Genomic DNA, 15,342 nt, shown 5'->3' with positions numbered 1-15,342 from the left:
CATCTGCTCGGTGCTGAGTTCTGTTTAAGACATTAAAAGGTTTGAGCTGCCCTCTTGGTGCAATGCGGTGCAATGTGTACCTGCCACATTGTGGTTTTCCTTTAAATAGGGACGGCTTTGCTTTGTGGGAAATGCCTTCCAAGTGCAAGAGAAAAAGTACCCTCTGTAGAGATAAGGATGTGGTTTGTCCAAAAAATGCATCCTGTGTTGCTCTTGGGTGAAGGAGACGTTGTGGTTGTCAGACCCGTGGTGGAGCTGCGAGTCTGGTCGGACTCCCAGCACTCCGTCGCAGCGGTGGGTTCCCAGGCCATCTGCCATCCCTCTGCCTGAAGCTGGCAAAGGACTCAGTTCCTTTTTCTGGCTAGAAAGCCATTTTAGTGCACTTATAAAAACACTGCAAATAGCCTCAAAATTGAGGGAGTGAATTGTGTAGATAGAAAACAATACAGGGTGTCAAAAAGCGGTTTTGGAATTTCAGTCTGCCAGTGTTCTCTGCACACAGTGGAAGGTTGAAAGGTTTGACTTCAGTGTCAGGACATAAGCATGAAAAACTTTTGTCTTTACTTTTAAAAGAGTTAGTTACCTGTACACATTGGTGCAGAAGAGCTTTTCACAGGCAGCTTGTGTTCCCCTTAAGTCTGTGTCTGGACATTCAGCTGCAGTCTTGGTTACTTACTCAACATCACTTATTTTCATATAATTAACATTTTAGCCTTCTGCTGCCCAAAAACCAGCTTTGCCAACAGAGATGCTTTAAAAATTTTAGTGACAGGTCATTTGGCCCTCATTACAAAAATTACACGGACTTCTTAAGCTGTCAACACAGGTAGTGTTAACAGCAGGCAATTTGCTTGTGTGTGGTCTGAAAAATTAAATTGCCACATTTGAGAATACAGTAACCTTTCGTGTTGTGTCACTAAAATTATTCAATTTAAATAGTGCAATAGTTTAAATAGACCTTTTTTTTAAAACCATCTACATTGCTGGATCTGAAATATGTTTGGCTAAATTTGTAAGGTAAAGAAAATGTTCAGTGAAATACGTGATGATGATGATGACACCATTAAGTTACAAACAGAGCAGTTGTTCGATAGACAGTCAGGTCTCTCTGCTAAACTTAGAGGTACTGTGGATTAAATTAGTGCCAGGCTTGTTTTTCTCCTCAAGGAAGACTGGAGAGTTGAGATTTTACTGGTGATACTTCAGTACAAGTGAGCTGCACAGGAGCTCAGCACAGTGCAAGTTATGGAATTCTGAATGCATCCTGTGGTGTTAATTTACACCTGAAAATACGGGTTCATTCTAAACTTCAGGGGTTCTCCTGAGAGCCTTTTCACTGGCGTGAGCATTCATAATCTTTGGCTCTTTGTTTCAGGGAATGCTGTGATTTTTGGATTGTTGTAGATGAGGAACAACTTTTTACCTTTTAATAACTGAGCCTCTCTGTTGGCATCTAAAATTTTGCCATTCTTCAATACCACATAAACATGGCATAGGAGTTCTGCAGTAGATTCTGCCAGGCTTCCTGCTGTAGTAGGAAGTTTTTACTTCAAACAATTTCCATGTGATGCTGCAAATTAACTCTGAATGAAATTGGTATGAGAGCAAGTCTGGGAATCAATATTTATTGCTGTGTAAACTTGTTTTTTGGAAGAAGCAATGGATTTTTAAAAATTCAAATAATATACAAAAATATTTTGCATTTTACCACCATTGTGGTTTGTACAACTCAGGAAAATCTGAATTGAACTGGGGATGACTTATATTTTAGGCTATCACAAAAATCAGTCAAAAAGTGCGAGTTTTAATGTTGAAAAAGCCGCATCTCACTTTGTTAAACAAAATACAAGTCTTTTAAAATATGCAGTTAACTGAAAGAGATGGGCATAGGTTCCTTCTTCCTAAGAACTGTGCTCCTCCTCCTAAGATCTTGGATAAAGCATCTGCAAAGCATGAATTCAGAGTGACAATTATAGTTAATAGATAGGAAAAAGAATTAGTCTGTTAAGAATGATTTGCTGTAAGATACTAATTTGGAAGTGTCTGCAACAGAATAACACAGAGGAGCCAACCATTGCCAGTTAGAATGAAGATGAAGCATATCTTACATTGTTATGTTGCCAGACGTAGTAAATTAAATTTCTTGGGATTTGGTTATTACTTAGATTGTACTTAAGAGATCCCATAAAATGATAACATTGGGGCATTTCTTGGGTGCTGTTTTGCAGGAGGTGTTGTCTTGAAAATGAGAGAGGAATCTTTGATTCTGACCCCTTTGTGACCTCAATTTCTTCTCCTTTAAACTTAGCATAAGTAGAAAACTATAGTTTAAAGTTTATAGACAGAAGAGGGACCAATTAAATAAATGCTAGCATCTTTAATATGTAAAAATGCATTTTTAGGCTTGGGGATTTTTTTTTAAATAAAGAAAAGATTGAATACAGCTTGTTGTAGGAACTGCACAGGAAGCATTTAAAACATTGTTTTGCTGCTGTTGTAAATTTGAGATACTCTATAAATTATGCCTTTTAAAATTTGTATTGCTGGGCTATATATATTTCAATACATACTTTATTCAGTTTCAATACATCCTTTATTCAGTTTCAATACATACTTTATTTAGGTTTGTCAACTTTGACCATTCTAGTTCATTTTTAATTTTAAAAACTTGAAAAGATTGTCTCACTTATCAACATCAATAGTTTTTATTTAAATTGCAATTAAAAATTAACATTACTTATTTGTATGTTTATGGAAATCAGAAAGATTGTGAGTTCCTTGAGTTTAAGTTAAGATCTGGGCTAAAGAAAAAGAAACAGAATCATATTGGATGTTCAATACTAGAAGTAAATGAACAGAAGAAACGCTTCTTTTAGGGAGGAAAAAAAATTATTGAATATACAAAACATGGCTATGTTTTAGAAAAAAAGGTACCATTTTGCTTAATTCATTTTGGTTAAAATGCAGTTGGAGGGATGTAAATTAGTATAAAGCAAATATTTTTAGCAGAGGACCTGAATGCTGAATTTTCAATATGTCTGATAGGTAAACAGATGGGCAAGAAAGACTTAAAAATTACTCTTCAGAAATGAGAGAATAACCCAGGGCTTTGTTTAGCTGTTCCTGTGGGATCTGTGTATACCTCATTTAAACAGTTCCTAAAAAGAATGTAGTGTTTAAGTGATAGTGTAATTTTGTGTACTCAGTGAAATCCCAATAAAGATTTAGTGCCTTGGGTTTTTATTAGTAAATAATTACTTAGGTCATGCAATGATTTCTCTCATTCTTAGGATATACTGTATTATTCTTAAGCTAGAGGGTGCCACAAGTTTCACATTTAGATATTCAATTACCATCTTCTGTACCTTTGTGTAGTTTAATGTGATGCTTGTCTTGTGTTGGTATTACCTTAGGTGACATTTGTGTGTTTGGATGGCATGCACGTACTGTTTATTATTCCTCAAATGGGTAGAGAGCCTCATTTTCTTTGGGGTTTATTGCTTCTAGATGATTCCTGAGTGAACCATAGACTTTAAAATATAGTTTCCACTGCCTTTTGTTTATGATATGTAGAGTAAGGCCATGAGGATTGGCCTTCTCTTCTGGCTGCTGCAGTTCTTCCTGATAATCCCAAAGCCAGTCACTTCCACCTCCTTTTGGTGGATAGTTGGAAGCAGAACAGTTTCCTTCCAACCATTCCCTGTTTTCTGCCTTGCCTGGGACTGGCTGTAGGAATGGTGGCTCAGGGCATGGTCCTGGCTGGTGTGAGGCTGGTCAGGACTCCGTGGTGTGCAGGTTGTCCCTGTGATGGAGCTGTGTCCATCACGCCTGGCAGAGGACACTCTCCCCTCCTGTGTCAGAATAGCACTCAGGTAGCCCCCCTCATGTTTTTGTGTTTTGTGTCCTGTGTTCTCCTCATTCTGTGTGCTTCCCAAAATCAGGCCAAGGGTTTTGGGCCAATTCCACCTGTGTTTAACAGCCCATTTATAAAAGGGTCCAAGTGTGAAAGCAAAATACACATAATTATTCTGGTTTGTCAGTTAAAAAATAGCATTTTGGATTGCAGCTTAATAGAACTCAATATGTTATTGTATAATGTTTTTGACACTTTCAGTTGAATTCAAAACAAATTGCAAGGGAACTGGAGTAGTTTGGTAAAAAAAGAGACCTTTTTGACAGAATTGTCTGAGACTTTGAGAGTAAAATAATTTTGATGCCAAAATTTCAATTATAACCTCAGTGGGTGTAAAATTTTATTTTAAGAGTAGTACTGTTTGTTAATATATGCTAATTCCTCTCCTATTGTCATATCCAAGGGGCAGAATTAGAAAAGTTGTTTTCCTCAGTTAACATGCCTTAATAAACAATATTATGTTCTTACTTAATGATGTCTTATCAAATGGCCTCAATGTCTTTAAAGCTGGCTTCAGTCGTGCTGGGGGATCTGGAGGAGCGACCAGGGAAATTCCAGGATTGCTTGACAGGGGCACCGTGTGGGATAGGAACTGCATAGGCAATGTCCTGGAAGAGGCCATGAACTGCTTTGCCAAGATGCAGAGGCAGACAGAGGAGAAATTCCGCATGTGGATAGAAAAGCTAACCCATCTTGACACGGACGAAGAAAGCAAGCAGCAACTGGAGCCCAGGGAACCTAAAATCCAACTAGTTGGCCAAAGAATCCCCCCTACCACACAGTCAGGGGCTTTCGTGCAGATGCCTGATAGCCAAGTGCTTCCTCAGCAGCCCTTTAATTCGTACGTGGGCTATCAAAATGCCGATGCTGCGCTGGAGTTTCCAGTGACTTTTAATAACAATTTTACACCAGTCTTTCCAGAGAATGGGAATATGGCAGAGCCTGATCTGAATAAATCATAAACTTAAAAAAAAAAATTAAAAAGAAAATAAATCTGATTTTGCAATCTTGATGTTATTTTGGATTCTGCTAAAAACGAGGTTTGCTTTTCTCTTTGTATGTGTTTGTTTTGTTTTCTCTTTTGGGTTTTATTACCATGATATTGTTTGTTTTTCTTAATTTATAGTGAATATATGTAGTTAAAAAAAAAGAAATCACAGTATACTCACCTGCATGTGCCAGTACGCACCTATAAACAAACACCTTTAAAGGTGTATGGGGGGAGCCACCCTAAGCTTTCATCACCAAACTCGGGACAATATAACTTAGAATCCATGTCTAGATACCCCAAAAGCAGTAGGGCTGTGTTTGCTACAATAGGAGCATTCAGGGCATTCATCCGGATGCCCTTTTTGCATGTTAAAACATTTGTATAAGGAAATAAGTTTTATATTTAAAGAGATAAAGCACCCTAGAGATCCAGAACTAGATACAGACCCATGAAATTTCCTTAACTCTGTTTACTCTCAAGTTTTGTGGCTTGACCATGCCACACATTAGCTTCTTCATTTTTAGGCAGAACTAATAAATAAGCTTACCCTAAAAATTTATCTGTCTATAACAAGCGTGCACAGCGGATTTAATTCCTTTTTGTCTCCCGTTCAGCAGCTCAGTCTCTGTCCAGGGTTTTTATCAGTGTCACTGCTGTGTTGCACATGGTGTGTTTATGGAGGCGGCTGCCTTACCCTGTGTGCGCACACAGGCACACGCACACACATCTCTGTGTGCTCGGTTTGGGTGCAGGTCGTCTCCACCAATTCCAGCTGCCTGCTCTGCTCTTCCCTGGGTCTCAGTGGGAAGAGATAAGCCTCACCAAGGATGCCTCGGGGCAGCGTCCTTCTCTCCCGTGAGTTGTCCCTACCCTGGCTTATCAGCAGTCCCTAAGAGATAACTTCAGGGTGAGATGAGTCACCCCAACCTGTGCACACAGAGCGGCTCTGCTTCCTCCTGTAAATGCAGCCCAGCCACATCCTTCATGCTGGAATAAAAACAATCCTGTCTGCCCTCAGATAAGCAGCCATCAGGGGATGGGTTGAGCCTTGGCACAGGAATTTAAAGGAAAGCTTGATAAGTGAACACCGTGGTGGTCTGATAGCTGCTGGCCTGGGTCAGACCGGACCACGTGTGAGCACCACTGAAATCATTCTTTACTTGTGATGGGGATTGCCACAGCACCAGGTTCATTTAAGTGAGGCAAGAATTTACTGTTTTGTGAGTTCTTTTTTTTGTACTAATAGTTATCCTGAATAGGCAGGCTTGAAACTGTGATGTTTAAAGTAGGATTAATTTAAACTATATATTAGAAATATTTAATTCTTACTATTATTGCTACACACAGGGATTTTTGGGTCACCTCTCCAATAAGGCCTTCCTTCATGTGAAGTAACTTCTCTGTAGCTACCAAAAAAATGTATATTTTTAATCAGGTAGAACTTGTTAGAAGTTTCTAATGAAAATGAAATAAAAATTTTTACAATGGAAAATGAAAGCCCGCAGTTTAAGTAAAGAAAACACTTAGGTCTCCTTTAGCTCAGTTACTCTGCTTTTTAAACCACAGTCACTTTTTCCCTAATTATTTTAGTTTACTTTCTTTTCCTCCTGTTGGGAGTAACCACAGTATCTTCTGTAGGTCAGGCTTTTTTTACCCTCCCTGAAGTCAATGGGAGTTTTTCCATCAATTTATGTGACAGTTTGGATCAAACCTGTAACAGGAACTCAAGAAATACTTTTTGTTATCAGTATAATATCTACACTGGTATTTTAAGATTATTCTTGCCCTAGACTGACTTTTTTTTAAAGTATATGATGCCTTCATTAAAAAAAAAAAAAGGTTAGAAACCTGTGTTATTTTCAGAGTATCTGTTTGAAAGACTATGCAGGAGAAAATTTTTGAGTACTGGGATAAAGTCTTTTCAGATCACCTTCATGCATAATTTTGATACAAAGATTTTGATACGAACTTGTTAGAAAACTCCCTTGTCTGAAATTGTGTGCATTTCAGGTAAAAGTTAAACAAGTTGTTCTATGTTTGATTGCAATTTAAAAGCTTATCCTCATCTGTTTAAAAAGATCTTTCAGGGAAGAGTATTTGCTGATAAAACAACCCCCACCAAAGTGGATCCATCTGATGTTCATAGATTATATATATATATATATATATATATATATATATATATATATGATGATAATAAGAGCAGAATATTCTAAAGCATGACAATTTTACAAATCTTCCCGTGCATGCAGAAAGCAGCTTTTTGCAGTGACTGGTTTATTTTAATGTGTATGTCTGTAAGCATGCCCATAGTATTTTTTGTAAAATAGTATAAATGGAACAATTAGGTATTTCAGAACAAATTGTGTGAAAAGTTCAGTTGAACTTATTTATGTCTCAGACTGAAACATCTTTACATATGTATCTCATACATGGATAATAACTTAATTACATATGTAGCCAGTGAAATTTCTGCAAATTTTCAATGTATTAGTCAGGTAGTCCTTAAAAAAGAAAAAAAAAGGAAAAAATATTGATATAATTCAGTATATAAATAGATAAAAATTTGTGTTTGGTTACTGGAGGCAAAAATTTAAACATTTTTTCCATCACTGCTAACTGTTATTTTCAATGCAAACAGCTGTGAACACAGAAGAACAAGCAGAGGATGACAGAAGTTGAACATATAAACTTTAAAGCTGTACTCTTTCTAGGATAAAATTATCTCAAGGCTTCCAGAAGACTGGGGGAATAGTTCCTGTTAGATATAACTTTATTTCCCCACGAAAGCTACCTAGTTGAAGGCTAAAAACATTGTGCAAGATCAGTGGCTGTAAATTGTTTTGTAAATGGTAAATAATATTTTCTTTCCTCACTCTTTCTACATGGCTCAAAACCAGAGCCAAATCTTCAGCTTTGTCACAAACCTTCTTCTTTGAAAAGAAAAGTGTGTGCTGATGTGCACAGCTGGGTACTGCTCCATGAGTTGGTTTTCCACTGCTCCATGAGCTGGTTTTCCATGTGGGAAGTGTGTTTGGCCTGAAACTGAGAGGGGAACCCCACCTTTCTGTTTTTCAGGTGTAGCATAGCCTGCCTGATGAAGGATTTGCCCATAAATAGGAGCATTTCTCTTCTTGCTCTGTATTCTGAACCCAGGGGGTACCAACCTCCAGATACCAGTACTAGTGATGAGTCTTTGTTTTAACTGTGTGTGACAGTCTTTGGCATCTCTTTGAGAAAACAGGTTCCTAGCACATAGTTTCAGATTTTATATTTTTTGCCTCCTGGGAATATTTTCACTATATTTTCATGACATGGCTGCGGTTGAGTTTGTCATGATTTCCATTATAGGCTCTTATTTTCAAAGGGCTTCAACTAGAAACCCTCAGGGAGTTAAAATTTCTTCAGATGAAATTTTAACATAAATTTTTATCTTACCCATTCTATATCTCATGGAAACAGTCTGACTTATCTAAGACTGCTTTAGGACTATTGGAAGAAAGCTCATCTACTTTTCAACCCTGAGTTACATTTTGAATATGTGTTTATGTTAACATCTCACCAAACTACTTCAAAACCACCACATCTAACAAGTAGGGGAGAAATCAATAGGAGTTTTGTACAGACATGGAAAACCACAGATAATTTAGAGTTTCTCTGATTGCCCCAGGATTTATACTTCGGAATTGTGTGAAGAAACATTTTAATTCCTTTAAGGAATTTTACTTATGGTTTGAAAAGGTCAGATGCATCGAGTCAGGTGAGCTGGTGTAGACTGGTGTAATTCCAGGGATGGTTGTGCCAGTTTAAATCTTAACTGGCCTGTTCACAGAATCATAGAATGGTTTGGGTTGGAAGGGACCTTAAAGCTCATCTAGTCCCACCCCCTGCCATGGGCAGGGACACCTTCCACTATCCCAGGTTGCTCCAAGCCCTGTCCAACCTGGCCTTGGACACTGCCAGGGATGGGGCAGCCACAGCTGCTCTGGTTCAGCTCCTATATTATCACTTAAAATATTGAATTATGTGTTTTCAATATGGCAGCTGTTCCAGCCTTGGAGCAGTGGAGCACCTGTACAGCCCCAGAGTTGGAATTCAGCAGCAGGTGAAACACAGTGGTTTTGGTTTCATGTTTTTTGTGCAAGTGCACAAGAAGTAAGCCTTTACATGAAGGCTCAGTTTAAATTTCACTAAATGTCAAACCAACGTTGCAGTAAAAGGACTTCCTTCTAGGATCAGTCCTTCTTAGGAGTTCCTGGAAGTCCAGGGGCTTCAGTGTGCAGTGTTTTTTCAGGCTTGCCTGCAGGTTCTTCCCAAGGCATTCATGCTGCTTTCAGTGGGGTTTAGTGAAGAAGGTGTTTACGGATGAATATCTGAATGGTCAGGTTTTATTTAGGAAAAAAAATTAACATACAACATAAAACAAACTCAAGGCAATGAAACTTTTTTCAGATTTTCTATTGCAAAAATAACAGTGCAGGGAAAAAAAGTCAAAATCTAAAACTTTCAGTGTAATTTTTAACAGTACTAGGACAAAATAATTCAGGCAGAAATACACATTTATTTTTTTAAGCTCAGTGTTTTTTAGTGCTTGTGCAGGATTGTTGGGTTATTTTATCTGAGCTGCTAGGGTAAAGACTGAAAAACCATTCTTAACTTCAATGAAAGGGGATTATATTTGGCAGTTATGTTACAAATTGGAACATATTTATTATCACTGTTTTCTCTTTTAACATATTTTGTCTCTTTCTGTATCCACATACTGTATGTGGATAAATTTACAAATAATATTTCAGGGGCATTAAGAAATTAAACTTGAGCACCATTGATAGTAGTAGAAATTTTCTACTGGTTTTAATGGGGCTGGCATTTAATCTCATTAAAAATGGAACTTATTCTGCAGTTTTTCGTCCAGAGAATCCTCCAGCTGACCTTGACGGGAGCCTTTGCCTGATGGGGGTGTGTAATTCAGACCCATTGAGTAGATGTTTTTGAAATAATGGGGGGTCTGCACTGTGACCACTGCAGTTACATGTGTTAGAACAAATGCACTGTGTGATTTGTACTGTAGAAGCCAAAATAATCAGGCTGATTGATAGAGATGGACAGTACCTTGCAAAAGACGAAGCCAGAAGTTGGTATTTCTCACAAATTTCATTAGTCTCTTGGTGTTAGGTCAGCAAAATAAAGGCACATGGAAAAATAGGCTTATTAAGTTAGCAGGGATTTCAAGTGCAGAGCGATGGAGCAGGGGATTAGTCTGGACCATCAGAGGCTGTATCAGTCCTTCAATGGAAAGGTGCAGTTTGTGGTGGGGAAAATGTGATATTTTCTGCAGGGGTGCATGTTTTCTGCCTTTTCCTAATGGAAGTTGTGTTAACACAGGGAATTATTTACTTTTTTTAACTACCATGGCTATATAAGCATGTGACAGTTTCCAAACCCTCCTGAGACACTTCTCCAAGTAAAACTGGGGAAGAGATCTGGTTGATATACCTGCTACCATAATTATTGCATTGTTAGGCAGCATCACAGAAAAGAACTCCTGTAATGCGATACAAAGTGAATTCCACTTCCCAGTATTCTCAATCCATAGCCATATTCCATGTGCCTTTGCTTAACGCACAGTGAAAAACGCTTTGTTATCTTCATTTATAATTTGCTAAATTAAATCCAAGATATTTTCCATCCAGTCATCAAAAAGCCTGAAAGTATGAATGTTATTCAGCAAGACTTGAATTTTTAGGATTTCTTTTCTTGTGCTATATTAAAAAGTATCCAGTCTGAGAACAGATAATAATTTGATCATGTTGTTTTGATTTTATTTTATTATTATGGTTAAAAGAAACACCAAACAGAAAAGCTTTACTGTGTGAAACAAAGGAAGATGTCAGGAAAGTGGATTCACTGATAAAGTTCACTTTATGATTTTAGAGAGAATGTTGTTACACTGCTACTGTTTTTTATTGTATTTACAATGTATTATTTGCTTAACCCTGTAAATTTTGAAATGTAACTACTGTAACCTGGAATAAATAAATAAGCCTAAATAGAAATTAAGTGTTTCATGTTGCTAAACAACACAAAAAAGCACAGATCTCCAGCCCATACTCCCCTTTGAGAATTGTTTGAGGGTTCAGGTAGTTTGTGCCCTTTGAGCTGCACATACTTTTGAAATCGCAGGTCTGGGTCATGTTTTAATTAATACCAGGTTTCTATTGTTTTAATTAATACCAGATTTCTGTTGCTATTCTATCTGAAACAAAAAGGCTGTCACTTCACCCTGTAGTTTTTGTATCAGTATATTATTTTGATTGTGATCATCTGACCTTAAAATTTATATAGGTAATAAAGTCCATTTTATGGTTTGTGTAATCTGGAAGTAAATGGGAGTTATCTGTTAAATTTAAGCATCCAGTGTAAATCAGGGTATTCTTAGGTCATTAATTACTTTAAAATGGCTCAGTATTCTCATTTGTTCCACAGAAATAAATTCAATTAGAGTAGTGAGGCTGAGAGCATCAGTGCCCACATTCACAGCCAAGAGGTGGAGGTGAGGCTGGCAGAGGCTGTGTCTCCCAGGGCTCTGTGTGTAGCCTTTTTTGCATTTGCACCTTTCCCAAAAGCATTCCTAAGCACTGCTTCTAAACTCCTCAAACATTCAGCAGTTAAAAATAGCCCAGTAATTGGAGGGGAATGTTGTTTTCAGCCAGGCTGAGCTCCTCTGCTCCTTAGCCTTGAGCAAGCTGCAGGCTGCTGCCTGCCTCAGTTTCCCTCATGGACAAAGGAGGTTAATAACCACCTCGGAGTTCTCCAGGATATGCCAATGGAGAGCTTTTTGTAAGAACAAAGTGCTGTAATTATTGTTGCTTTTATTACTGTACTGGTCTGTGTGTCTTAAAACTTGGGGTGATATTCATACCTAAATATGGCTCCCTGTCTCTTTCTGGCAGGCACACTGATGGCTCCAGAGGGCAGCTCAGGCCATCAAAATTAGGGGTTTAATTTTGGATTTATTTTAATCGGGATAGTCCTCTGGAGATTTCAGTCTTTTTTCTTCTGCTTATAGAGAAAACATTGCAAATTTTAACTCCTATCCCCGAGGCTGGAATTCGTCTTGTGGAACTTGAGTACTGTTAAATTGAGGTGTTTGGGCTAAGGTGGTGTCTAAGCTTTTTCTGTTTGCTGGGGAAGGAGGGGAGATGGTGCTTTTGATGCTCCAAGATGCAATTTCCAGGCTGAGCTTATCTGAACTTCCTCTCCCTGGCTGTAGTGTGAAGGAATTCAGGTGATGAGCTCTGCTCAGCATGCCTAAATGTAAAAAAGACAAAGAGAAATAATGGCTTGTAGTCATAGAATGGTTTGGGTGGAAAAAGACCTTAAGTCTCATCCCACTCCATCCCCTCCACTATCCCAGGTGGCCCCAAGCCCCGTTCTTGGACACTGCCAGGGATCCAGGGGCAGCCACAACTGCCTGCCCACCCTCCCAGCCAGCAATTCCTCATTCCCAATATCCCATCTGTCCCTGCCCTCTGGCCCTGGGAAGCCATTCCCTGGCTGCTGTCCCTCCGTGCCTTGTGCCCAGTCCCTGTGCAGCTCTCCTGGAGCCCCTTGAGGCCCTGGCAGGGGCTCTGAGGTGTCCCTGGAGTCCAAATACCCGCAGCTCTCAGCCTGTCTCTACAAATTTCAAGGACTTAATTCCCCACTCAGGTTCTGCCAGCTAAGATCTTGTGTTTCCTTTGCAATGATAAACAGCCTGTGCAGTGCAAAGGGACAGTGCTTCTTATGGAAAGGCTGCTTTTAACCTACAGCTGAAATTTTACGCTTGAGTTCCCCATTTTGCTTGTGCTGCCATTATAATGAAGTAATGGATAATAGGAGTGTGGATCTTACAGCATGGGTTAGGCTGCTGAAGTGTTGAGATGTGCCTCTAAGAAAAGCAAGGGAGCAGGTAGCAGATGAGAAGTGATTTAATTTTCTGTGTTGCAAGTTTAAAATGAGAATCGGTATGTGTAGACCTGGATTTTTGTGCATGTGACTTCTGATTCAGTTGTTCATAGTAGAATTAGTTGTGATGAGCTGTGTAAATTAAGGGAGAGTTGGACACTTAGAAATGCTGTCCCCATGATGACCTCTGCCTCTGAATTCTTTGGGGAAGAGAAAAAGAAAGCAGGCTTTCCCTCCCCCCTTATAGCATTAAATGTCAACAGCTGTATTTTGCTGCTGGTACTTATTAACTTTCAGCCTTGCCTTTTTCAAGCATTTATTGCTTTAGAAATGAATTAATGCTTGTCACCAGAGAAATGTACTTGTTCCAGCTACCTCAGGTTCTCAAAAGATGTAATTTTTCTAAAGTAGATAGTTTAAATTACCGACCAGGGAACCTCCTGACTCTTCTACATTAAGTTTGGTTCTGGCATGGTTTGTCTTGATGTCTGTTTTTTAATCTTTTGAAATTCTGTTAGGGTCAGTAATTACATGTAGTGTCTCTATTATAAAGAAAAGATGATGAATTACACCTATGGTTGTAGGTAATCCTTTTTACCTTTTCAACCTGAAAGCTTTTTTTCACTTTATTTCCTAGCTGAAGCCAACTGTCATTATTTCTTGGTACCATTCATTCACTTTGCATCACATCACTGGATGATCACGTACTTGGGTAGGGAAGTATTATTTATTTCCAAATTTAACCACTCCTGTCCCTTCCATGCAGCCCTGAAAAGGAAACAGCTTTTGGGAACAGAGGATTTTTATAAGATTTTTTTTAATATGCCTTCACTGCAACTTCCATCTGGTTGTTACCTGCAACTTCTTCATTGTTTGGTTCTGTGTGGTTTTTGTTGACTTTTTTTAACATGTGAGCATTTATGCTTGTTTATTTTTTTTGTAAATATGGGGAATCTGAGATTTGTTGCAGTTTGGTGGCCATTATCTTGGCTTTGTCAGTCATTTACTGGTGAGAGGTGTGGATAAACCTGGTGTTGGGGGCCTTTCCAAATTTCCAGATCTGATCCTGAAAGGCAAGGCTGAGAAATGCAAAAATAGATCTCTGCTGTGCTTGCTCTGTAAATAGGCATCTTGTTTGGGGTTCTTTTTTCCAGATTGTTAAATTGGTGGTTATTACCCTGACAAATATAATTACAGTGTGTAAATTATATTGAAAATATTTTTGTCTGTTTGATGTATACTGAATTTAAGCTAAGTTATAAGGTGTGCTCTTTGGAAGTGTGGAAGATACAAGAGTGGAGCTACAGATAACAAGTTTATGCTTGTATTTCCTACTGATGAAGACTTTCACACAAGTTATTTCTATGGGTAGGTGATGAGAATATCACTCTGCATGTATATACATTTATAATACATTTTTGCATGATTATACATGTAGGAGTGGTACAATTTTGACTTGAGACTATTGGTGCCTTTTGTCCAAATACAATTTTACTTGTGTAGACATGTCTATCTAAAAATCAAATTTCGCTTCTGCTTTTGGAGCTCTGAGTCAGAAGTGAGAGAAACAAAGACCTGAAGGAACAATCCCAAGCTCCTGAAATCTTAGATAACCTGTTGAAAAAATGGTCAAATAGTCAATATTGTACTTGACCCTCGTATCTTCTGCACTTGACTGTTTATTTTTACAGCTCACATTATATATGTTCACGCTGAACTCTGATGATAAGACTGAAAGAAAACATGCCTCCCGTGATTCAGTCCAGCCCTAACTTCTGCATGTAATTTAATCATCAGCTGTCACAAATAATTAACTGAACATCAGCCAGCTTAATTCTGACCTCGGTATTCCATTATTTTGTAATTGCCTTTTAAAAAGACAAAGATTGCCTTCCAGTTAATTATCAGGAATTCTGTTCCAGTCATAATCATCAGCGTTTCATGTTGCGAACAGTTTGGTCTTTAATACATTGGCATTTAACTACTCATTTATTTTTGTTGGGTCTGTTTTAAGTTTGTAATGTAACATTGTTTCATGGAATTGTTGTTTTGGAGGCAGGTCTGAGCTGAAATATTTTGTGAATTTCTTCATACCTTGTTGCAAAACTGATCTTTAGTACGACTTAAGCAAAATGTCACTCTCTGATGAACTGTGTTGCTAATCACAAAGTAGGGGTTTCTGAAAATAGTAGTTTTCAGGCACCAAGTTACTAAAAAACACCCCCTCCAAAAAAGCCCCTAAAACCAAAATCCGTTCTAAAAACCTCAGAAGAACAGCTTTTCAGAGAAGTAAATTTGAAACTTCTAGTTCATGTTCTTTCTGTCTTCAACAGCCACTCAAAACTCTGAAAAGAAACCAGTTTTTCCTAAGGCTTTTCATTTTATTCTTTATCACTTTCAAATATTTCATTAGTCATTTTGTAGCTCTGAAAGTCCTGTCTTCCTGAACACATTCTTAGTTTATGATTATTTTATATTATCCCATACAAGT

General features: G+C 38.2%; 1 protein-coding gene across 2 annotated transcripts in view; it reads left to right on the top strand.

Annotated features, from left to right (window-relative positions):
- The window catches only part of ARK2N (arkadia (RNF111) N-terminal like PKA signaling regulator 2N), a 46,312-nt gene that overhangs the window by 17,572 nt on the left and 13,398 nt on the right, over window positions 1–15,342 (top strand). The window contains exon 3 of one of the 2 annotated variants that reach the window (XM_084225058.1): window positions 4,421–10,930. The exons of the other annotated variant lie outside the window; for it this stretch is intronic. Coding sequence (XP_084081184.1) covers window positions 4,421–4,875 — 455 coding nt within the window. The 3' untranslated portion in view covers window positions 4,876–10,930. Of the gene's footprint in view, window positions 1–4,420; window positions 10,931–15,342 lie in introns of those variants that run through there. 2 annotated transcript variants of the gene reach the window in all.

This window comes from Fringilla coelebs, assembly GCF_963513975.1.
Source record: "Fringilla coelebs genome assembly, chromosome: Z".
NCBI classification, from domain to species: Eukaryota; Metazoa; Chordata; class Aves; order Passeriformes; family Fringillidae; genus Fringilla; species Fringilla coelebs.
This window is presented reverse-complemented; position numbering and strand designations above follow the sequence as displayed.